General features: G+C 37.3%; 3 protein-coding genes across 3 annotated transcripts; 2 read left to right on the forward strand and 1 right to left on the reverse strand.

The window, feature by feature from the left end:
• Positions 1-2,410: 2,410 nt before the first annotated feature.
• Positions 2,411-5,480, reverse strand: LOC102800939 (dual serine/threonine and tyrosine protein kinase-like). The gene is made up of 4 exons (XM_006822173.1): positions 4,857-5,480; positions 3,290-4,644; positions 2,939-3,191; positions 2,411-2,803 (listed from the first exon to the last, which is right to left on the reverse strand). The coding sequence occupies exons 1-4, from the start codon at positions 5,478-5,480 to the stop codon at positions 2,411-2,413; spliced, it is 2,625 nt and encodes an 874-aa protein (XP_006822236.1).
• A 232-nt stretch (positions 5,481-5,712) lies between these two features.
• LOC100370473 (dual serine/threonine and tyrosine protein kinase-like) lies at positions 5,713-10,605 on the forward strand. The gene is made up of 4 exons (XM_002739303.3): positions 5,713-6,442; positions 8,360-9,705; positions 9,799-10,024; positions 10,134-10,605. The coding sequence occupies exons 1-4, from the start codon at positions 5,738-5,740 to the stop codon at positions 10,536-10,538; spliced, it is 2,682 nt and encodes an 893-aa protein (XP_002739349.3). The 5' UTR covers positions 5,713-5,737; the 3' UTR covers positions 10,539-10,605.
• A 4,265-nt stretch (positions 10,606-14,870) lies between these two features.
• LOC102803300 (uncharacterized) lies at positions 14,871-25,356 on the forward strand. The gene is made up of 9 exons (XM_085498302.1): positions 14,871-15,488; positions 16,088-17,556; positions 17,704-17,923; positions 18,101-18,360; positions 19,303-19,357; positions 20,992-21,603; positions 22,244-23,712; positions 23,885-24,104; positions 24,282-25,356. The coding sequence occupies exons 1-9, from the start codon at positions 14,877-14,879 to the stop codon at positions 24,606-24,608; spliced, it is 5,244 nt and encodes a 1,747-aa protein (XP_085354428.1). The 5' UTR covers positions 14,871-14,876; the 3' UTR covers positions 24,609-25,356.
• The last annotated feature ends 568 nt before the right edge of the window (positions 25,357-25,924 follow it).

A 25,924-nucleotide genomic window follows, 5' to 3' on the forward strand; every position in this document is an offset into this window, starting at 1 on the left:
TGTTTGTAAAAACAATGACACGCTATGGCCATCTGACGCAGGCACAGGTGACGACTCCCCCGCTTTAATAGTTGCAATCAGCATAGTAACTGCAATCATTAACGTCAAAATGTTTGTATTCACATTCGTCCGTATAGTTGTTATGTTTTTTTTCCTACCAACAATAAAACAATGGGAAACAAATAGTCGTAAGGTAAGTATGATACACACTGTATACTGTGGCGTTTCAGCTATGATCGCCTTGCTGTTCTATAAATAAACCAAATATATCACACAGAGTGCAACGTCATATGTACCACAAGTGAGACAGTCAACATGCTGAAGGACCACATAGCATATGGCATAACAAAAGGGGGCTACCACCAGCACCTCTAAACTCCTACCCTTTCCCGACAGCCAGAATGCAAAAAAAGTACCAATTTTCTAAAAATGGAATTTTTACATGATTAATGTATAACTGGATCCATTGTATAGTTTAAGCAAAGCTTGTGGGTGATTTTTGTGATTCATGATTATAATTTCGGTGATAAATGCTGAAATTCCTCCTGAAAACAATTTGGCCCAGAAAGATAACCTATTTCAAGCACTTTGGCTGAAAAGGGGTTGGCATATTCGATTGCAGCTTTCTAATTGAAACACCCCCACCATTCACACCCCACACCATATCCACCTCTTCAGCAATGGCAAATTGCCAACTGCATTCCTTCACCATTCAGGAGTTTGGGCTGAAAACAGCATGACCGTCTAGACAGTGTGACCTTTCCGCTGGCGTTATCGCTCTGCTAAAACTGAACAATTGAGCACACAGTGATTGAGTGTTGGGCTATTGTACCAATTTCAACATGTACGCGGAGGGCATGGCAATTCACCGCGTTTGTAATACATTGTACACAACCCTGGATTACAGGTCACGTGACAATAATGTCTAAATTTTGTATTCATGTTTGTCGTTTGGCGTGTCGACTGACGCACGAGATCAATTTGATTTATGTTATTGCTTCAAAATAAAATACTTTGGACTGTTATTTCATTATTGTAAATAATTATTATAATGCAATATTGTAAGAAAAGTGCCAAGGTGTGAGTAGTCATGACCAGTTGCATAATAATCTTCGCCAAAGTACCGCAAAGTACAAAATAGTGTAGTAGAGGCATAATAGACCCAATAATTACCTATGGAGTAGAAACTCTGTCTGAAAAATATAAATCTATACAAATTCGGTGGAAATGTTTTTAAAAATTATAATTTATTATATATGATATTACAGATATGCTGATCATACATTAAAATGGAACTGACATTCCGACCAAACAGCGCCCGGACTAATTTTGTAAAACCCCTTGATGTCTGAAAACATGTCATTTTGTTATGTTAGTGTGCAAGTTTTCACAAATCAAATACTATAATATTTTGCTACTAAAATGGATGTGTGTGATCAGAATATTCACGGTTGAAGGGCGGTAGTCGTCGCGCTACGCATGTGCAACATTTGTGTTGATAAACATTTTCCCATAATCCAATTTTCTCATGATATCACGAGTGCGAGTTTTGTGCTGGGCGGCACTTGCACTAATTACCGCCGACGACTCCTTCAAACATTCAAAACACCGACAAAATATGCGTAATTGAATCTTGGTAACCTCTTAGATTGTTCCCGCCATCATTGTTTATCTGAGACCCATATATCGCGCATGCGCGTCGTGGCGACTACCACCCTTTATTATATCAAACATGACATCTCACGAGAATCTGACGCGAAAAAACAGATAATATATATGATGACATAGTGATTACTATGATACCGATACTCTAGTAGTTTTAAAATAAATGTACAAGCTCACAAACACAAAAAACAACAAACACATTTTTGCACAGATGTTAGTGAATACGTCGTTGAAAGAAATATCTGTGGAAGTCAAATAGAACCGTCCATTTGACATAGTTTTAATTACATCACATGACTCAAATTATTTTCTCGTAACCAATCGCAGTGTTTATTGCTCTCAGCTGTTTTAGTGGATGGCGTGGAGCTTTGTTTTTAAAACGAGATGATGAAAACATGATTATTGAAAATATATTAAAAAGATATATAATACTTAGTAGTGTATTAGTATTTAGTATAGATATTTTTCGGATTTAATCATAATGTTGCAACTGTCGATAATAACTCGCAATATTGCATTCCTTTGTACTAAAACTAGCAAAAACTATACACTATTACTACGAATTAAGAAAATACCCTGCACAATGCAATAGCGATCTATTTTTTGAAGAGACAACTTCCATCCATTGTTCTTATCAAGGTGCATTATCATCAGGAACAGTGGAATAAATATAATATTCAACTTGAGATATACTGTGGTTTTATAAAAATATTATTAACGATAAAGAGCTTTTCCGATAAAATCATTATGCAAGAAAGGACACTATTTTACTCCAAGATGGCCTTTGTAATGGATCAGTGGAAAAACATCTCTTCAGAACATTGTGAATTTTTTTATCCTTGTGGTCAATTAGACAGATACTTTCGACCATGTTATTCTCCGGTATCTCAATTTTCTGTGCGTCATCTACATCTGCGTAAGTAGGTCGCCGAAACCTGCCGAGAAGCAATAGCCAAAGTAGAACTCCAAAGGAATAGACAGCGCTAGCATTCGTTGTGATGAATGGGGAAATATCGGACGAAGGTGGGTTTGTATATTCTTCAGGTGGGATATGGAACGGAATTTTCCCATCAGGATAGGGAATGCTGTCATCACGTGATTTGAGCATGTTGATCGTGGGAGTCCAATCTGCTTTTAACTGAAAGAAACGAAATACCATCTTGTTAGAACAAAAAAGAACACTATGTTTTGTAATTTTGTTTATTTGTATTTGGTCTGCATGTATATTCGCATAATTAGCATGTCGTATGTATGTATGTATATAATTATATACCATTATATTTGTTGGACGCAAATCAACCACTGGAAATCCTTGATCAGAGAGATATTCACAGCCAAAGGACAGAAGTCGAGCAATCCGAAGCCTGCTTTTAACTTTCTCTTTCTGTAGACTTCCATCGGATAATGTGGTCCATAAATTACGATCTATATATGGTACTATAGTAGCAATACGTGTTTCACCATAGATAACACAGTCAACACTACCCAGGACAGGAACAATGATGTTATCCAAATTGAATACGTGCCTGTACAGAAAATTGTGTAATTATATTTACCTGTAATGTTGTAGTATAGAAATCATGACACATAATAAGCAAAGTATCCGTGAAACAATTCAACATACCTTGCGATGCTCACGAGAACAGCTTCCCTCTTATGATATTTATTATCTTTCGCAATTCTCACCACAACGTCACCGAACTTTCCCCACGCTTCCAACCTCTTTATAGCGTGCCTTTTACCACTGAATTCTTGTTTTGCTTCTGATGCATCATCACTTATCACTAGTAATCCATAGTTCAAACTAGCAAACGTGGCCTCGCTGCTCTGCAGAGTATAGCAAATATTTGTTACCACATCCGGGGTATCTTTAACATCACTTGACAGGGACATGACTTCACTCATAGTATCCAGACATCCGATCAAAGTTAACATTTTCTTCTCGTATGAATTTATCCCCCTATGTATATCCTTACTAATAATTTCTATTATATCATTAACAGATATATAATTCAAAATCTCCATAGCAACAGTCTCCCTCCATTTATCATTTACCGTCAGCCCCATTAACATGTACGATAATTTCTGTCGTAAGCCCTGCTTTTTATGCGTGCCTATCAGGTGAGATCTTACATGGAATTGCAGTTTCTCCTGCATGTTGCTGACCTTTGGTACCGGGATAATGGAACAAGTGTAATTTGCAAGGAGTTTACCGAGGCTCTTTGTCCCTTGTTCAAGTAATCCGGTAACATTTTTCACAAGATTCTCAATTTCATATCCTAATTTCATCTGCATTATCTGTGAAAATTTCATGATTACAAGTTGTTGAACTTGATTTCGCAATTGGATGAGCATTTCATCTTTGTGGACAGAATGTTCGATCTTTATTGGGTCGTATTTCATATTAGCAGCCAGGGTAGTAATCACTGACTTACTCCCCGTAAGTGCATCGTCTATAATTTCTGTCATACTTTCAGTTGTATGCTCCACCCTTTCATGAGCTGCTATAATACCACGAACAAACAGTTCCTTATTTGCCGCTGTATGTTTGGAGTTGATATCAGATTTTCTCAAGGCTGGGACACCAATGGAAAGAAACAATCCAACCAGTGTAGAATGAAGCGTTATTGAGGCTTGGACTGTGTACTCATTGAGTATGTTTTGTGTTAGTGAAGCAATGGTTGCCTTCAACCTCTGAAACTCATTATCAAATCCAGTGACTGTCTTGCTAGAAACACCATAAAAATCACGGCATGATTCAACACTGTCTGCATCGCCACTTATAAAACCATGATCAAGGAGCGTTTTAAACGTTATTCTTTTTTTATCGACTGATAACTCCTCGCCACTTTCTTCGTCACTGTCGTCTGATGGCATATCCATAGCTTCGGCAACTCTGTCAACATCTACTTTATTGCCGACGTAAATTATTGACAAGTCAGCTGATAAGTTGTTTATTGTACATAGCATCTGTTGATCCTATCAATGGATTGAAAACGAAAAGTTGCAGTTAGTGTGAAATTATTGTATGTCATATACTTAGCAATGTACATGCGATCAGACGACACTTATGTGAGTATTTCAATACAGGGTCTCAAAACAATTCACATATAATACACATTCTATAACAAGTAATCAGTAATCTCTAATTAAGTTTCCTTTTCTTAATAATTCAAGCATTGTTTACTTACTCTGCGACGAATTCCATAATTGCTATCAACAAGATAAATGATTGGTAGCAGTATACTTTCTTTGCACTCCTTTCTGATTATATCTGCAGCACAATCCAGGTCCGATGTGGAAAGATAACATATAGTGACGCCATTTTCTAGAAGCGGGTGGTTAATTCCTATCTCTATCATCTCAATTTCATTGGCTGTTGTAAATACGGGGCTTGAGTTAGTGTAGCCATCGGGAATACTCTCCTCTCCCACTGTATCCCGTTTCACAACTGTACCCTTTGTATCAAGCATTTGAATGTAGCCTGACTCACAGTAGGATATTTTGATGAATGTAGTAGTGCATGGTAAATCAGATGGTGGTAACAATTTCCTACCCAATAGTTTGTTAATAAATGACTTCTTTCCGCATCTCGTGTGGCCAAGTACATATAGTTTAGGGCTACATTCCACTACACGCTTCACATTCAAATCATCTTGTTCAGACAGTAGAATTGGCTGTAGCTTCTTTCGGAGGGGACGGCGAATTACACTCTGAACCCGTTGAACGTATCCATTGGTATCTTGGTATAATTGACCCAATTTCTTCTGTTTCAATTTGAACTCGCTGTACACTTGTTCTAAGCTGAGAGACATAATTGCTAGTGATGGTTTTGCTGCATATATAGCTAAGCTATGAATTTAAATACTCACATAAGTCGACCGTTTTGACGGAGACCAGTTATTGGTAAAGAAAGATATTATAGCTTCATGTGTGACACGGCACGTCATCCAACTTATGCAAATAGTACTGGCTGCCCAGGTAAACTTAAGTGCTTAAGTCTCATTCCCAGGGACCATATTATGTAGCACCGACTAGAAGGCAATTATAGTGTTACAACAACCTAAAAAAAATGGCGGCATCGAAAGAAGCAAGTATTTCGAACACCACTACAAAGCTTAACCCACAGGAAACACAAACACGCATTGTGTCACTGAAGAATGCATTTACCGCATATTCACAAGATTCACGAAGGCTCTTAGATTTAAAGGCGTCCACCGTAGAAGAGTACGAATGCATTAAAACGGTTCTTTCAAAGACAACACAGACCGAGATGGACGCTGGTGCTATCACATTGCTTGATGCTGAGGACCAGCTGGATATTGATAAAGTGAAACAAAATCCTAGTCTCATTGTTATCGGACAGACTAATTCAGGGAAAAGTTCCCTCATCAACGAGTTACTGGGTGGAACCGTTGTTGCAATGAGACAAATACCATGTACAGCACGACTGGTAAAACTGAAATATGGAAAGAAACAACTAGTCCGAGTGGTTTCCAAAAGTGGGGAAGTTCTAGAAGAGCGAGCCATAAAGAAGAAGACAATACCAAGAGATCTTGTTGACTTAACAGAAGAACAACGACATGATCCGATATATATTGGAAGCCATGTGGAAGCAGAAATAGATAATGATTTCCTGAAATCTGGCATTAAACTAATTGATTCGCCTGGATTACAAGAAGATGAAAATCTAGATAATATAGTACTGGGTGAACTGAAAAATACAGTTCCATTTGTAGTATATGTATTAGATGGAAACAACCAGTTGACTGAGCAGGTACGTATATATTTTATACGTTTACTAATTATCCAGGTGTTGTCGGTCGGTCTCTTAAATGAATTGTACAACTAAAGTCATGCATGACTGACCGACTGATCTAAATACACATTTAGGTTTTCAGCTTACATCAAATTGCATGAGCAGTTCTAAATATAGTGTCCGTTTAATAACCATAGTGTTTGAATATTATTGTCTTTAAGGCAGTTTACTTACTTACTCACTCGTTCACCCAACATGTCCCTCTTTGCTAGTTGAGCAATGCATTAGTAAAAATGTACCCTTTCACCTTTCCTTTTTTTTCTTGAATGACCTTCACGAGGAACTTCTAAAAGATGAATGGGTTAGCGGTTGTTCTGTTGGGCAATTAGAAATACTCTACCTTTTTTTTGCAGACGATTTAGTTCTGACAGCAGAGACTACAATGAGTATTAAATCAATTAGAAACTTACTGTGCAAAGTACAAACTCAAAGTTAATTTGGAAAAGACAAATTTAATGGTGTTTAGAAAGGGGAGAACACTGCGCGGCTACGAAAAATGGCACTATAAAGGCAATCCCGTTAAAGTAGTTTCATATTTCAAATACCTGGGTGTGGTATTATCCTGCAGCGAACCATGGACAAAAGCCCAGTCGGTTCTTGCCGAACAAGCCAAAAAAGCAATGTTCACAGTTATTGCCCCACTAAAAGCCCACGAAGACGTCCCTGTTCAAACCTGTTTCAAAATTTATGACTCCAAAATATTTCCCATTCTTAGCTATGGTGGTGAAATATGGGGCTACCACCCAGCCCCGAACATAGAACGCGTACATACCAAATTCTGTAAATATATCCTGAAACATAATATATCAGCAACTAATGCTGCAGTACGGGGGGGGCCTTGGAATATTTAGTTTACGTGCATTAAGGCTACCCGGAATGGTAAAATATTGGATAAAAATGTTAAAAATGGATACAAACAGAATTGTACATTAATGTTATCTAGAGCAATGAACTAAAAAATATTCTATTGAATAACGGTTTTGTTGAGGCTTGGTATAACCACTGAGTTGGAAATGAACCCGTTTAGAAAACGATGTAAAGACTTATGTAAAGACATAAACAGCTTTAGTAGACTTGATACTTATAAATTGTTTAACTTCTTTTCGTGTGTCCAGCCACACTCTAAATATTGAACAGGGAAGACGTGTAAATCTTCCACGGGAAAATAGGTCATGTCACAGTTGTCATGATGGCAACATAGACAACGAGTACCATTTTCTTTTGATATGTACTTCCTACCAGTCTTTGAGAGCAAAGTATATTCCTAGACAATATTTTATTAACCCTGATATAGAGAAGTTTGTTCAGCTTATGTCCTCATCCAATGTGGACACTGTGAGAAATTTAGCCACATTTTTATTTTTTGCTTTCAAACAGAGAGAACAATACTTTTTATACGCATGCATTTATGTATTTCTAATTAAGGTCACTAAATTGTTGTTTCAATTCCCTTTAGCACAAAGGGCCGGAGGCCTAGGGTGCATACTGAATAAATTATTATTATAAAAAAGAAATTCCCATTGTATAACTATTATCACAATGAAAAACTCTCTAAATTAAATGGTTTTAAATCTAACAACAACAAGAATTCAGTTCATTTCCGGTAATGGTAATAAAGCCTAATAATGAAATCATGTGTAGATTAGATATAATCTTCAGTTCGATCAGAACTTCCTAAGATAATTTCATTTTAAAATTGTATGGTATGTTGAAAATATATGCTTCAAATATAGGTATATCTTCAAATATATATATCTTCAAATATATCTTCAAATTCAAATTATATTTTTATAAATATAGGTATATCTTCAAATTCAAATTATATTTTCATAAATATAATGCGATAACACATTTTTAATTACTTTTATTTTTCAGGACAGAAAAGACATAAAGAAAATTAAAGACCAAACAGATACTATATTCTTTGTTGTAACCAAAGTGGATAGTGATGCAGATAATGATGAGGTGGAAATCTCTGCTGAAGAAAAGAAACGTCGGGCTTACGACAGTTTGGTTAAAGATGGCCTTCTACCGCATGGAGTGAGAATGGAAGAGTGTGTTCGATTCCATGGTATTTCTAATTGGAAAGTTAAAGAATACCGACGAGCCAAGAAATGTGGTCATGATCCATTCGTAGCTGATTTTCAAAGATTACAGCGAAGCATCTGCACCTTCGTAGAGTCATCACTGGATGGTATAATCATAAAGGCCGCTAGAATTCTCTTAGCTTCTCACACACACTGCATTGATTTCTTTATAACACATGCAACCGGCGCAAAAGAAAAGATGACATTGAGTGAAGATACGTTCAGAAGCTGCAAAGAATCAGAGAAAAAGGTTTTTACTGACGCCATAGAAAAACTCGAAGAAAGAAAAAATTACATTCACCGTAAAATATCATCCACAATAGAAAGAGATACCCCTGATATAATTGAAAGTGCCAGAGAGTTTAGTCTACCAGAAATTCCAGTTGACGATTATATTAAACGAAACCAAGCCATAGACAAATGTAGCGAAAGCATTCAGCAACTCGTTCTAGACAAAATCAGCGCTGGGGTCGAACAAACACTTGCAGACATTTTCACAGACGAAGATAGTATTTTGACAGATTTGGCCGAAGTTGTCAAAAGATTGGAAGAAACGGGGACTGGCTCTGACGTATCAGATATAATTAGACAGTGCACCATGAGTTCATATCGAGCTGAAAGTGTTGTTTCATTTCGAAAAGATTCTGTTTTGTCACGATTACTCGAATGGTTCAGAAAGAGTTTTACCTCAGAGACAAAACGGTACGAGGCTGTAGTCACGATTGACAAGAGTTGGAAAGAAGCCGAAGCATTGAAGGCACTCAAGAGAGTGGACGCAAAGATCATTTCAAATGAAATCATACGTCAAGCTAAGAAACACCTTGAAACATGTCGTCGCAAGTTCGCGAAAGCCATGGATAAGTTGAAGACGTTGCTCACTTCGGACATTGAACTAAGTGAGAAAGAAAGGCTGAAAATACGCGATAGAACGCCTGCAATTGCAGAATTAGAACTACGAACTTACTCGGTCATCGACAAACGAGAATTTGGATTTCCTGTTAAGGGAGAAGAGATTGGCAAAGGTGGTCAGGGCAGTGTGTACGACTGTGGTAAAATGGGTCCTGGTAAAACTCCATGTGTTTTCAAAGAATTGGAATTGAATAAACAAACTGCAATGGAAGTCCACTATACAAGGTAACTCATCTATTCATCTTACCCAGGTCTAAATCATAGTGAATTACATTTTAACTGTGTGCCTCCCTTATAATTTTCAACTCGTTTTTATAGGGCGCTCCATAACCACGAAAGAATCGTGAAGTTATTTGCAAGTATTGTACACAATGATCAGGTCTATTTAGTAATGCCACGGATGAGATGTGACCTGTCTACGGGTCTGGCGGATATTTCGTATTTGAAAGATAGGCTGAATATTGCTCTGCAGATAGCAGAAGGCATGGAGTTTCTGCATGGAAAGGGGATTGTACATAGAGATATAAAAACTCACAACATATTGGTAAGATCGAAATTTTTAATAGATCATTCAAAGCAACATATACAACTAAGATACAACATTGCTGTACTATCAACATTTTTATTTTTTTTATTTGTTATTGTATTTTCAGTTGGATGAGCAGGGACAGGTAAAAATAGCAGACATGGGTTTATGTAAAGCAGAAGGATTCGTAGGTGATACTGTATGTGGTACCCCATTATATATGCCTCCTGAAATCACGCTAGGATTTGATTACGACAAGGCAGTGGATGTGTATGCATTTGGTGTTCTATTGTGGTTTATATGTGACGGGACAGGCGAATTACCAACACAGCTCGTCCTCGGGATGATTGCTGTGCCGGTTATAGTACGTGTACTTGTCGTGCGACCCGAGAGACTGCAGAAGTTTGACGATGACTGCTGGAAACTGATGAATAAATGCTGGAAAACCGATCCCCGTCAAAGGCCAAGCTTCAGTGAAATTAAAACGCAATTACAGGACATCGTCAGGCGTATTGACCCTCAGAAGAAATAATTTATTTTTAGTCTTTCAAATTATTAAATGCTTACATAATATTTGCAGTAAAAAAGTGTTAATTATACATTTGTGCATGTTATATTCGTATAATATCTAATAACTTAGTTGAGTGGTATCACTATTTACCAAACTAAGCAAAAACAAACAAGAATTTGTTCTCTTTCATTTTACTGTCACAATGTTTGAACTAACTTCGATTTATGGTCTGATAAAATGTGTATTTTGGACGGACGGGACAATGGTGTGTGCATGGTAAGCTGTGTTGGAGATTAATTTGTGTTGAAAAATAACTAATTATGAGTTCAATGTTAAATGATGAATGTGGGTTTTAAAGTAATGACGTGATATGTACTGAAATTGAAATTTTTATTATTGAAATAGGTAACATTGCCCTTTGCCTTACCACCTTTTCCACGACCAGACATGATTGTATGTTAACTATTCGGCTCGAACTAGGACGAGAATGATACTGCGGGTATCTCACTGGCTGTTTTTATACACCCGACCCGGATTCCGATTGCAAATATATACTTCCAATCAGAATTGAGGATCGAGATGAATAGCATTCAGTCAGCGCCTCAACAATGGCAATGAACACTTTGAATGAAAAAAAACCTAAACAACTGTGTTTTCTCTTGTGTTGTTTTCACTATTTTCGCTGATAAATATAATCCGTTAATTTGTTTACAGTGCACGCAATAAGATGCTTGACTCATGTTACATAAATAAATATATATGCTCTGGCTCTATATTTATTTTTTTGCCGTACTCATATCCAAAATTGTACATCACTGCACGCTCGACAAGAAATAATACTTTCCAATGTTGACCACAGTATCAAATCAAAGCACAAGTTCGCTGGTAATAACGTGTGCAGATATTACAAATCAAAGTGTACAAAGTACTGCTCGAAGAGTTGACTTTAGTTCTGCGTTCGACAGATCCGATACGATTGTTCTTGTTCTCATTTTGTTGATATCAGCCTTCAACCAAGTTTCAAGAGAGTGGATGCAAAAATCATTTTCATATGAAATCATACGTGAAGCTAGGAAATATGTATTCGTAGAATTACAATCACAGGACAGTCATGCAGAAATATGTATTAACAGCCAAAATAAATCAACATGATTTTCCACAAACTACTTCGAGCAGTATTTCGCCACAGGCCGCGACTGAGCACTGTCGTTTGAGCACGCATAATAAAAAATACTATTGGGGTCCGCTGACGACAGTTTTATTCTCCATAATTGGAGAAGAGTATCTAAGAGGATACGACTTCTGAGCATCAGACATGTGTTACCATAACGATATATGTACGCACACTGTGTTTACACGCCGTTGCAGTATTGTTTAGAATCAACTACTTGCATGTTTAGGATAGACATAATAACATATATTACGGAAATTTAATAAATAGATTGTTTACTAATTGTATTTAATAGTGGTAACTATACATGCTTTAAGTGTGAGACACACCCCTGGTAATCACGTGATAGTGTCAACGACTGCAGCGATTGTCTGGTCGCATATTTACTCTGCCACGCCTAAGAGATTTAGAATAGATTTTTTTTAGATTTTGTAAGGGAGGTGGGAAAGAAATGAACAGCGAGGCGTTACCTCAGCTGACTGTCTGAATGAATAAAGCTGGACTATCTGTAATGAACTTATATGTATTCCTTAGGGTCGAATCTGGTGTTTCTACGTGTAAGTGTTATCAGCTTAGCGAGCACAGTTCCCCCCGAACACAACGCTAGTGTTCACAACACTTGAAACACATGACTCATAAGTAAGTCACGTCGATCCATCTATTCAGTGTTGGCACAGTAGTATATTACGATATTCGCCCGTCACTTAGCTCCCATCCATATCTTTAGTCATATTGAATAAGCTATAAACTGCAAGCTATAGTTATAAACTTCAAATCTAAATCGTTCAAATCGAAATGAAATTACAGAAAGAAAAAAATCAGCTTCAATCTCCTGATTGTTTGATCACTCAAGCTCTAGAGACAATATGGACTCCTTTTCAGACAGAAATAATGAAAAAAGGGAACCTCTTTTCAAAAAGACAGGGTAAAATAACATACATCTTTTCAGGCAGAAGTGGTGAATTTGGAACCCCTTTTGGCGACACATATACAAATAGCACTTCAATGTGAGAACCCCCGGTACCAATGATATTGGCATATGTTGCATATGCACAACCAGGGCATTTCATTTACACAGTAAATTGCCAGCGATATATACCATTGCACATACATTATCAATCATATCGGCCATTGTATATACAAGTGATATTAGATGTTGTACATGCATTACAAGTGGTATATACACTTATCAGTGATATATACCATTGCACATACATTATCAATCATATCAACCATTGTATATACAAGTGATATTAGATGTTGTACATGCATTACAAGTGGTATATACACTTATCAGTGATATATACCATTGCACATACATTATCAATCATATCAACCATTGTATATACAAGTGATATTAGATGTTGTACATGCATTACAAGTGGTATATACACTTATCAGCGATATATACCATTGCACATACATTATCAATCATATCAACCATTGTATATACAAGTGATATTAGATGTTGTACATGCATTACAAGTGGTATATACACTTATCAGTGATATATACCATTGCACATACATTATCAATCATATCGGCCATTGTATATACAAGTGATATTAGATGTTGTACATGCATTACAAGTGGTATATACACCTAGCAGTGGTATATACCATTGCACATACATTATCAATCATATCAACCATTGTATATACAAGTGATATTAGATGTTGTACATGCATTACAAGTGGTATATACACTTATCAGTGATATATACCATTGCACATACATTATCAATCATATCGGCCATTGTATATACAAGTGATATTAGATGTTGTACATGCATTACAAGTGGTATATACACCTAACAGTGGTATATACCATTGCACATACATTATCAATCATATCGACCATTGTATATACAAGTGATATTAGATGTTGTACATGCATTACAAGTGGTATATACACCAATCAGTGGTATATAACATTGCACATACATTATCAATCATATCAACCATTGTATATACAAGTGATATTGGATGTTGTACATGCATTACAAATGGTATATACACCTTTCAGTGGTATATACCATTGCACATACATTATCAATCATATCGACCATTGTATATACAAGTGATATTAGATGTTGTACGTGCATTACAAGTGGTATATACACCTATCAATGGTATATACCATTGCACATACATTATCAGTCATATCGACCATTGTATATACAAGTGATATTAGATGTTGTACATGCATTACAAGTGGTATATACACTTATCAGTGATATATACCATTGCACATACATTATCAGTCATATCGGCCATTGTATATACAAGTGATATTGGATGTTGTACATGCATTACAAGTGGTATATACACTTATCAGTGATATATACCATTGCACATACATTATCAGTCATATCGGCCATTGTATATACAAGTGATATTGGATGTTGTACATGCATTACAAGTGGTATATACACTTATCAGTGGTATATACCATTGCACATACATTATCAATCATATCGACCATTGTATATACAAGTGATATTGGATGTTGTACATGCATTACAAGTGGTATATACACTTATCAGTGATATATACCATTGCACATACATTATCAGTCATATCGGCCATTGTATATACAAGTAATATTGGATGTTGTACATGCATTACAAGTGGTATATACACTTATCAGTGGTATATACCATTGCACATACATTATCAATCATATCGACCATTGTATATACAAGTGATATTGGATGTTGTACATGCATTACAAGTGGTATATACACTTATCAGTGATATATACCATTGCACATACATTATCAATCATATCGACCATTGTATATACAAGTGATATTGGATGTTGTACATGCACTACAAGTGGTATATACACCTATCAGTGGTATATACCAATGTACATACATTACAATATATGTGTCATCAGTTATATCGGACGTTGTATATACATCAACAACGATACCAAAGGCTGCATATACATTACGAGTGACATAAAAAGCTCTGCATATACAATACGAGTGACATCAGGAGAGTATATACGTTGTCAATATTCAACAATGTCGGCCATTGTGTTTGCACATTGTCAGCGATACGGTAACCTGACACTCACATTAGCTTCTGACTATGGTTCTATGGTTACAGATAAATGACCTATGCAATACAAATGCAAATTAGGGGATCATGTACGCAAGCACGTAACACATTGGGGACAAGATGGAGGACGTTTTGAAATATCACCAACTACGGCTTGCCAATTTGAAAAGTCTAAAGGCACGCATAAAGCAACTAGAGCTTGAGATTCAGCGCTTGCTGGGATCCAAAGGAGAAACTGATCTGCCCACCGATGAGCAGTTGCACGACCGTATTACTTTAGGTGTCATGGGTGAGCGGAATTCAGGAAAAAGTTCCCTGATCAATGAACTGTTGGGTTGCGATGTCTTACCCGTGTCAGAAATGGCAGCTGATTGCCGTGTTGTATTCCTGAAGTACAGTCAGATGTCGTACGTTAAACGACTCGGCGCCGAGGATAAGGAAGTTGAAGATTCTAAGATACCGTTGCCTGACACTAAAGACAACATAGCAGCGGTGACCGCAGCAGTCGGGAAATTGATTGTGCGTCAGGAAGCTGAGTCCATACACGACTCCATGGTGGAAATTGGACTTGACGACCCACTTCTTCAACATGGATTGGAAATCTTGGAGTTTCCTGCAAGTACAGGTACTGAATCACTGAATGACGTTATATCAGTGGTCACAACGCAACTACGTCGGACGATCCCATTACTGGTGTATGTCATAGATGCCAATATGCAATTCAGGCCTGCAGTGAGTTTCATCATATTATTTTATTCTTATTGTGTCACTGAATTAACGAATGCCAGTTTAACAAATTTAAATGTAATATCGAACTCAAAGAAACAAGAAGGGCAATTAGGGTTAAGACTGTGACTGTACTCAGTATGGAAACAAAAACAAAAAAATATAGAAAATAAAGTTGTATACGATTTACACATTAAGTGTAAAAATTTTCTATATCTCTGTACTATGCAACAAATCATTAGTCCTTGCAAGCTGATTGACTGTCGCAAAATAAGTCAATATCTCGTCGTCGTTTTACACATTATTTTTTGAATTGTTGTTGGGAAATTATATTAATTCGATTATTTTTGGTAGTTTCAGATGTCAGCTATAACACGTGGGTGATATAAAGCCATAATTATGTGCGATTTCATTTCAAATTTTTCCAACCTCAACCTCTCCGCCCACATACATTTGTTTTGCCCATGTCTAGTGGTGATTCGTCACGAATTGTGAAACGGCCACGGTTTAAATTGATTGATTTATTGACAAAATCTGATTGTAGCAAGGTAATGTTGCCCGAAATCGCATAACTTTGTGGACATGTATTCTTCATTTATTTTAAGGATCGAGATATAATTCAATACTGTAAAGACAATCTACCGGACACCCACTTGTTCTATGTTTGCAACAAAGCTGATGTCGACAACTTGGCAGAATCGATGGACGCTTCTTCTGATGAAAGTGATGATGAAGTTGAAACGACGAACACAAGCGGGCACAGAAGAGCTCACCTAACATCGGAAGAAAAAACGCGACCCGTTTTAAGTAGTCTCGGACTTTACAACTTGATCGGAACTGGAAGTGATGGGGAGATGTACTTTACATTAATGATGAAACACGTTAGAGCAGCGAGACGGAAGAAACAATGCGAAGGAATGCACATCATCAATTTCGCAACATTCATTAATAGTCTGAAAAATCGTGTTAATGAATATTTACTTACACCTGTCGAGGCAAATGTTCGCAGACTAAAATCGGTATTAGCACCTCACAAGATTGTCGCACAATCTAAATCAACTGATTCATTGGTGTCCGACCAAATGAATCAGCAGCATCAAGTTAAACTTGCAATGGATATTGGGAACACAATATTCGACTCCCTAAACAGAATATTGGAGAAGATGAGAGATCGAATTAAGAACATGATTGAGGAAACTATTGAGAAAGTAAAAGTTGAGATTGAAAAAAATGCAGATCGGTTAGTATTGGAAGCACTGTTTGTTAATATGTTCACGTTTCTCTTACTTCTCCCAAAGTGTTTCTCTGATGACGTAGCTCCGGACATGTTAGAAGTCGTCTATTTCACGTATGTGATGAAAGGAGTATTATTAAACGGCATTATTGACACTTTTAGAAGCAAAGTTAAAGAAGAGTCCTATAAGGAGATGAACAATATTATCAGTAGTGGAATTTCTGAAATAGCCGAGATTGTGGCAGACGAAGCTATGACTAAAGATGACATTATTTGTATGTTAGGAATACGTGATTTAGGCACAACGTTCTCACGTGCCGCGAAGACTTCACTGCAGTCAGTGTTCCATGAAGTGTTCGGCTTAGAATGCATACATAAAATTGCAAAAAGCATTCCAGAAAACGAGAGGGAAGACCCCTTAAAAGTTGCAGGACGACTCATTACTGGAATTGACGTAGATGTGATAACTGATACGGTTATTTTCAAATTTATGCAAGTCGTTAAGAACTCTCACGAGACGGTGATGGAATTACTGCAAACATTGGCCAAAGCCCGGAAACGACAGTTGTTGAGCTTACAGCACGCGATTATGGTAGGAGCATTATTGTTACCTCGAGTTGCTGACATAGAAATTGGAATGAAGTCGATAGAATGTGACATGACAAGTAACAGACTGCGGTTGGGGCACGAATTATGCATTGGGCGACATAGCAGGCTTTATGATTACACCGGTGGGTGGAATATTCCGACGGACGACCCCAGTGGGTATATAATTAGGGTAATTAAGCGAGAAAGTGGGCCAGCATGGAACGATACTGTAGTGAGCCTATACCATAACTCGTAAGTAATTGTATTCTTAATGAAATCTAATAGTTGTTAAGATTGACTTGGGTAATGGTCGTTATATTTAGAGAGTGTATTTTTTCATAATGATTGAGTTTTATTATAAAGTTGTATGGTATTTATGTTTTGTATATCTCTCTTCAGATCGCTCAAACAAAACGACAGTTTACTTGATGTAGTTGGTTGGTGGATGCCAGATGCCGACACCCTATATATTTTAATGCCGAAGATGGAGCAAAGTTTGGACAAAATAGAGTTGTCGCCCAAACAAATAGTCCAAACAGTGTTGGATATAGCGAAAGGGGTACACGCAATTCACGATAGTGGCTTCTCATATAACAATCTTAAAACGAAGAATATATTGGTAAATAATATTAGGTTTATTACACATAATTTTCCATTAATATATCACGAAAAGTGCATAACTTAGACATTTTAAGTAACCCCTTGCCAGAAAACAACACAGGTGGTATAAAATATGGTGAACACAAAACGATTGTTCCCATAGTAACAGTCCGTGTCCTGTGCATTGTTATTACAGGTTACTAGAGATACCAGGGCACGTATTAACACTACAAAAGGGAAGTTTAAAGTACTTGCAGATGACAGTATCAGATATGACGTAGAACAGATTGGTCAGTTGATGGTTCAGCTTGAATGGCTGCAGATGTGCCGAGGACCACCCCACACTCTGGCGACACAAACCGAATATACTGATATATTTCGCAAGATGGCGATGGACTGTATAAATGGGGAGGTGGGCGTTTCGGATATCATATCTACATTTGAGGCACTGTTGTAGCACTCACTGTTAAATGTCACCGAGTGGCTATTTTGCCAACTGTGGAAGGGCGATTCCCCTGGTACCTAAGGGGTCTGGAATCGCATTTACAAATTTACAAAGGAGGTTTGAATGAATGAGCTCTTTTGCCAGAAGACCCGCCTTCTCGTTGTTGCAAAATAGCATATGTTTGTATATAATGTTAAAAATTGATGATTGGTACATTTGTCATCGGCAATACAAAATAATTAGATTCGTGTTCTGACCCGTGTCTCTTCATTCTTAATACAAATAAAATAAATATGGCGTGCCCTGTAACTTTGTTCCTCAATGAGCTGTGCTTATAGTTACATAGTCATGGATTAATGCATCTGTTAAAATGCCATTCAAAATCAGTGATATTATTTTTTTAATACAACTAAACGCTAGTCCTTGACTACATGGAAGACTGAAATAAGACGTAGAATGACCATATGTAATTTGCATATAAAATAAATACTTACAGGCTAACTTGCTTAAAAAATTTTAATTTGTAGGACACAGTATTAGTTGGCTGTATAGTGTTTGTTTTCAATGATGTCACTAATCATCAGGTAATGCAATTCACTATTGATAAAGTCATTTTTTGTACTGGAATTACCAGTACAGCGTGGTCAATGATATCCAGTGACAAGTGTATACACAGAAACATGAAATTATGTATGGATATATGTCAATTCAATAATACTACTTTTCATTGTCATATATTGACTTTGTTTGGATTTGATTTTCATTTTTTCTCTCAATGTCCTTAACAATCAAAAATAATTTATGCTAGTTCTTCAAATACAATCGTCGACGTTTAATTGACAGCGATATTTAAATTAATATTGGACATACAATATGTTTTAGAGTGTAAACAATGGCATAAATAAATAAATGTACTAAAAACACCATACAGTTCTGAGTATTGATTGTTATAGTTACTTTGACGAGCTATTTTTTGAAGCCATTCAATATTGTATTTTTCAACAAGAGGCAAGAATTCCGAAATATGCACAAAGCATGAGCAGAAATGTACATTAGAGAATGTTGACTTGTAAAAGAAATGTACTAGTAGTTGACGTTGTTTATCATGAATCGTTGTTTACCAAGAATCCGACATTAAGGTTTCAGTTAACACGCGGGTTATACAGCGGCATCAAAACATGCTAACAGTGCGTGGTACACTGAGGTCAAATTAAGTCACATTGATATTATAATTTTGTAGGGTCGGGTAGGCGTGTAAACGGTGTTATGCGCCTTATTTTGATGACCCGAGAATATAAATCATAAATTGGAATACAAACCAAATTCCCAAGGAATCGTTGGTAGACAATTTTAACTTAGTTGTACGCCACTGGGCTCGAAAATTACTGACTGGCTGACGTCAGTTCTAGTTCATCTGAATGGTTATCCGAATGTGTATCCCCTGATGACGAGTTTTAGCCGGCGTCGCATGACGTTTATTTAATTTATTTAAATCAATGCTGCATCATCTTGGAAACGCTTTGCTTTCAAAAACAACTTCTTGGCTGGAAGAGTTGAAAGTCAGAGCGTGCGAGGTAAGGAGAGTAAGGGGGATGGGGGAGGATTTCATAGCTACATGCCCGTGCTTCTGATCTGGCGACAGGCGAGTTGTGGACCGGATCATTTCCCTTCAGGAGGAGGATACCTTTGCTGATTTTGCACTATTCTTGATTTTGATAGCTTCTCTTAATTTCATCAAAAGTGAAGCGTAATAGGCTCTTGTAATTGTGGTACCCTTTGCCAGGAAATCTGTCAACACTACTCTCTCCTGGTCCCAGAAGACTGTGAGCATGACCCTGCCAGCGGAGGGCTGCACCCTTGCCTTTTTTGGAGGTGGTCAGCCAAGTGCTTCCACTGCAATGAATGGGCTTTAGTTTTTGGATCATTTTGAAAAACTTTGACTCATCTTCTTGGCACATCTCCAAATATGTCCTCGAGCATTCAACGCGTTCTTGCTTCTGGAAAGGTGTGAGCAATCTAGGAATCCATCAGGCAGACCTCTTATGCATATGCAAATGGTCATGAATGATAGTTTCCACAGACCCAGTACTAATCTTGACCTCGTGAGCTATTTGGCAACCAGTAATGCATCGATCTTCCAATATGGCTTCCTCAACTTGACGGACAGATGCCTTTCAAATACAAAAACCGGATCACTGCACGACACTCAACTGGCTCCATTTCACACCTGACTCTGTTTAAACACCTGTAAATCAGAAACCACAATAAGTTCAGATCTGTTTTAGCAACATAACCCACAGAGAATCATTACACATGCAGAATTTCACCTAGATCAGACAACTGGAAGTGGGTCAGGGGCATTACTAATTGAACGCCCCTCGTACGTTTTCAATATTCAACAATGTCGGCCATTGCAATTGTGTATACACATTGTCAGTGATATCTCTATAATGTTAATATATAATCATACTGTGACCTGACACTCACATTAGCTTCTGACTTCTTATTTTTTATATGGTAACAGATAAATGACCTATGCAATACAAACATGCAAATTGTGGGATCAAAGGAGACATGTACGCATGCACGTAACACATGTCATGATGGTTAAACGTTGAGCAGTATAAAACATTGGGGACAAGATGGAGGACGTTTTGAAATATCACCAACTACGGCGTGCCAATTTGAAAAATCTAAAGGCAAGCACAAAACAACTGGAGCTTGAGATTCAGCGCTTGCTAGGATCCAATGAAGAAACTGATCTGCCCACCGATGAGCAGTTGCACGAGCGTATTACTTTAGGTGTCATGGGTGAGCGGAATTCAGGAAAAAGTTCCCTGATCAATGAACTGTTGGGTTACGATGTTTTGCCCGTATCGGAAATGGCAGCTGATTGCCGTGTTGTATTCTTGAAGTACAGTCAGAAGTCGTACGTTAAACGACTCGGCGCTAAGAATAAGGAAGTTGAAGATTCTAAGATACCGTTGCCTGACACTAAAGACAACATAGCAGCGGTGACCGCGGCAATCGGAAAATTGATTGTGCGTCAGGAAGCTGAGTCCGTACACAACTCTGTGGTGGAAATTGGACTTGATGACCCACTTCTTCAACATGGATTGGAAATCCTGGAGTTTCCTGCAAGTACAGGTACTGAATCACTGAATGACGTAATATCAGTGGTCACAACGCAACTACGTCGGACGATCCCATTACTGGTGTATGTCATAGATGCCAATATGCAATTCAGGCCTGCAGTGAGTTTCATCGTATTATTTTATTCTTATTGTGTCACTGAATTAACTAATGCCAGTCTAAACAATTTAAATGTAATATCGAACTCAAAGAAACAAGAAGGGCAATTAGGATTAAGACTGTGACTGTACTCAGTATGGAAACAAAACAAAAAATATAGAAAATAAAGTGGTATACGATTTATGCAATATATTAAGTAACAGTGTAACAATTTTCTCCATACTATGCAATACAAATCCTGGCAATCTGCATTGGTCCGTGCAAGCTGATTTACACTTCTACATAATGGTTGACTATCGCAAAATAAGTCGAAAACGTCGTCGTTTTACACATTATTTCTTTAATTGTTGTTGGGAAATTATATTAATTCGATTATCTTATCTGATAGTTTCAGATGTCGGCTATAACACGTGGGTGATATAAAGCCATATATTTATGTGAGATTTCATTTCAAATTTTCGCAACCTCAACCTCAAATACATTTGTTTTGCCCATGTCTAGAGGTGATTCGTCGCGGATTGTGAAACGGCCAAGGTTTAAATTGATTGATTTATTGATTGATTGACAAAGTATGATTGTAGTAAGGTCATGTTGCCCGAAATCGCATAACTTTGTGGACATGTATTCTTCATTTATTATAAGGATCGAGATATAATTCAGTACTGTAAAGAAAATCTACCGGACACCCATTTGTTCTATGTATGTAACAAAGCTGATGTCGACAACGCAGCAGAATCGATGGACGCTTCTTCTGATGAAAGTGATGACGAAGTTAAAACGCCGAACAAAAGCGGTCATAGAAGGGCTCACCTAACATCGGAAGAAAAAACGCGACCCATTTTAAGTAGTCTCGAACTTTACAACCTGATCGGAACGGGAAGTGATGGGGAGATGTACTTTACATTAATGATGAAACACATTAGAGCAGCGAGACGGAAGAAACAATGCGAAGGAATGCACATCACCAATTTCGCAACATTCATTAATAGTCTGAAAAATCGTGTTAATGAATATGTGCTTACACCTGTTGAGGCAAATGTTCGCAGACTAAAATCGGTATTAGCACCTTACAAGATTCTCGCACAATTTAAATCAACTGATTCATTGGTGTCCGACCAAATGAATCAGCAGCATCAAGTCAAACTTGCAATGGATGTTGGGAACACAATATTCTACTCCCTAAACAGAATATTGGAGAAGATGAGAGATCGAATTAAGAACATGATTGAGGAAACTATTGAGAAAGTAAAAGTTGAGATTGAAAAAAATGCAGATCGGTTAGTATTGGAAGCACTGTTTGTTAATACGTTCACGTTTCTCTTACTTCTCCCAAAGTGTTTCTCTGATGACGTAGCTCCGGACATGTTAGAAGTCGTCTATTTCACGTATGTGATGAAAGGAGTATTATTAAACGGCATTATTGACACTTTTAGAAGCAAAGTTAAAGAAGCGTCCTATAAGGAGATGAATAATATTATCAGTACTGGAATTACTGAAATAGCCGAGATTGTGGCAGACGAAGTTATGACTAAAGATGACATTATTTGTATGTTAGGAATACGTGATTTAGGCACAACATTCTCAAGTGCCGCGAAGACTTCACTGCTGGCAGTGTTCCGTGAAGTGTTCGGCTTAGAATGCATACATAAAATTGCAAAAAGCATTCCAGAAAACGAGAAGGAAGAACCCTTAAAAGTTGCAGGGCGACTCATCACCGGAATTGACGTGGATGTGGTAACTGATATAGTTATTTTCGGATTTATGCAAGTCGTTAAAAACTCTCACGAGACAAGGATGAAATTGCTACAAACATTGGCCAAAGCACGGAAGCGACAGTTGCTGAGCTTACAGCACGCGATTATGGTGGGAGCATTATTGTTACCTCGAGTTGCTGACATAGAAATTGGTATGAAGTCGATAGAGTTTGACATGGAAAATAACAGACTGCGGCTTGGGCAAGAATTATGCAGTGGGCGACATAGCAGGCTGTATGATTACACCGGTGGGTGGCATATTCCGACGGACAACCCCGGTGGGTATATAATTAGGGTAATGAAGCGAGAAAGTGGGCCAGCATGGAACGATACTGTAGTGAGCCTATACCATAACTCGTAAGTAATTGTATTCTTAATGAAAACTAATAGTTGTTAAGATTGACTTGGAAAAGGGTCGTTTCGAGAGAGTATTTTTTCATAATCCCCGACTCAAGTTTCAAACTTAGACTCATGAATGAGTTTTATTATTAAGTTGTATGCTAATTATGTTTTGTATATCTCTCTTCAGATCGCTCAAACAAAACGACAGTTTACTTGCTGTAGTTGGTTGGTGGATGCCAGACGCCGACACACTATATATTTTAATGCCGAAGATGGAGCAAAGTTTGGACAAAACAGAGTTGTCGCCTGAACAAATAGTTCAAGTAGTCTTGGATATAGCGAAGGGGGTACACGCAATTCACGATAGTGGCTTCTCATATAACAATCTTAAAGCGAAGAATATATTGGTAAATAATATTAGGTTTATTACACATAATTTACCATTAATGTATCAGGAAAAGTGCATAACTTAGACATTTTAAGTAACCCCTTTCCAGAAAACAACACAGGTGGTATAAAATATGGTGGACACAAAACGATTGTTCCCATAGTAACAGTCCGTGTCCTGTGCATTGTTATTACAGGTTACTAGAGATACCAGGGCACGTATTAACACTACAAAGGGGAAGTTTAAAGTACTTGCAGATGACAGTGTCAGATATGACGTCGAACAGATTGGTCAGTTGATGGTTCAGCTTGAATGGCTGCAGATGTGTCGAGGATCACCCCACACTATGGCGACACAAACTGAATATACTAATATATTTCGCAGGATGGCGATGGACTGTATAAATGGGGAGGTGGGCGTTTCGGATATCATATCTACCTTTGAGGCACTGTTAGAATTAATTAGCTCTTCCGTCAAGAGACCCGCCTTCTCGTTGTTGCCAAATAGCATATGTAACGTTTAATGTTTGTATATAACGTTAAAAATCGATGATTGGGCCTTGGTACATTTGTCATCGGCAATTACAAAATAATTAGATGCGTGTTCTGATCCGTCTCTCGTCATTCTTAATCCAAATAAAATAAACTTGGCGTGCCCTGTAACTTTGTTCTCCAATGAGCTGCGCTTATAGTTACATAATCATGGATTAATGCATCTGTTAAAATGCCATCTAAAATCATTTCATAATAATATTTACTTTATACAACTAGACGCTAGTCCTTGACAACATGGAAGACTAAAATAAAATGTAGAATGACCATATATAATTTGTAAAGAAAGATAAATAATTATGGGCTAACTTGAACTAATTTAATTTGTAGGACACAGTATTAGTTGGCTGTATATTGTTTGATTCAATGACGTCACTAATCATGACGTAATGTAATTTACTATTCATAAAGTCATTTTATATACCGGAATTACCAGCACAGCGTGATATCCAATGATATCCAGTGACAAGTGTATAGACAGTAACATAAAATTATGTATTGATATATGTCATCTCATAATACCACTTTTCTTTGTACGATCTTGACTTTGTTTGGATTTGATTTTCATTTGTCCTCTCAATGTCCTTAACAATCCAAATTAATTTATGCTCGTTCTTCAACAAAATCGTCGACGTTTAATTGGCAGCGATATCTTTAATATTGGAATACAACATGTTTTAGAGTAATGTAATGACATAAATAAATGTACTAAAAACACTATACAGTTCTGAGTATTGATTGTTATAGTTACTTTGACGAGCTACTTTTTGACGCCATTTCAATATTGTATTTTTCAACAAGAGGCAAGAATTCTGAAATATGCACAAAGCATGAGCAGAAATGTACATTAGAGAATGTTGACTGCTAAAGGAAATGTACTAGTAGTTGACGTCGTTTACCAAGAATCGTTGTTTACCAAGAATCCGGCATTAAGGCTTCAGTTAACACGCGGGTTATACAGCGGCATCAAAGCATGTTAACAGTGCGTGGTACACTGAGGTCAAACTACATTGATATTATAATTTGGTAGAGTAGGGTAGGGCAGGGTAGGCGTGTTAACGGTGTGATGCGCCATATTTTGCCAGCCGAGAATATAAATCATAAATTGGAATGTAAACCAAATTCCCAAGGAATCGTTGGTAGACGTGTTCAACTTTGTCGTACGCCACTGGGCTCGAAAATTACTGACTGCCTGGCGTCAGTACTAGTTCATCTGAATGGTTATCCGAATGTGTATCCCCTGATGACTAGTTTTAGCCGGCGTCGCATGACGTTTATTTAATGGAGA

Source organism: Saccoglossus kowalevskii, chromosome 4, assembly GCF_978046115.1.
Source record: "Saccoglossus kowalevskii chromosome 4, keSacKowa6.1, whole genome shotgun sequence".
Classification (NCBI taxonomy): domain Eukaryota; kingdom Metazoa; phylum Hemichordata; class Enteropneusta; family Harrimaniidae; genus Saccoglossus; species Saccoglossus kowalevskii.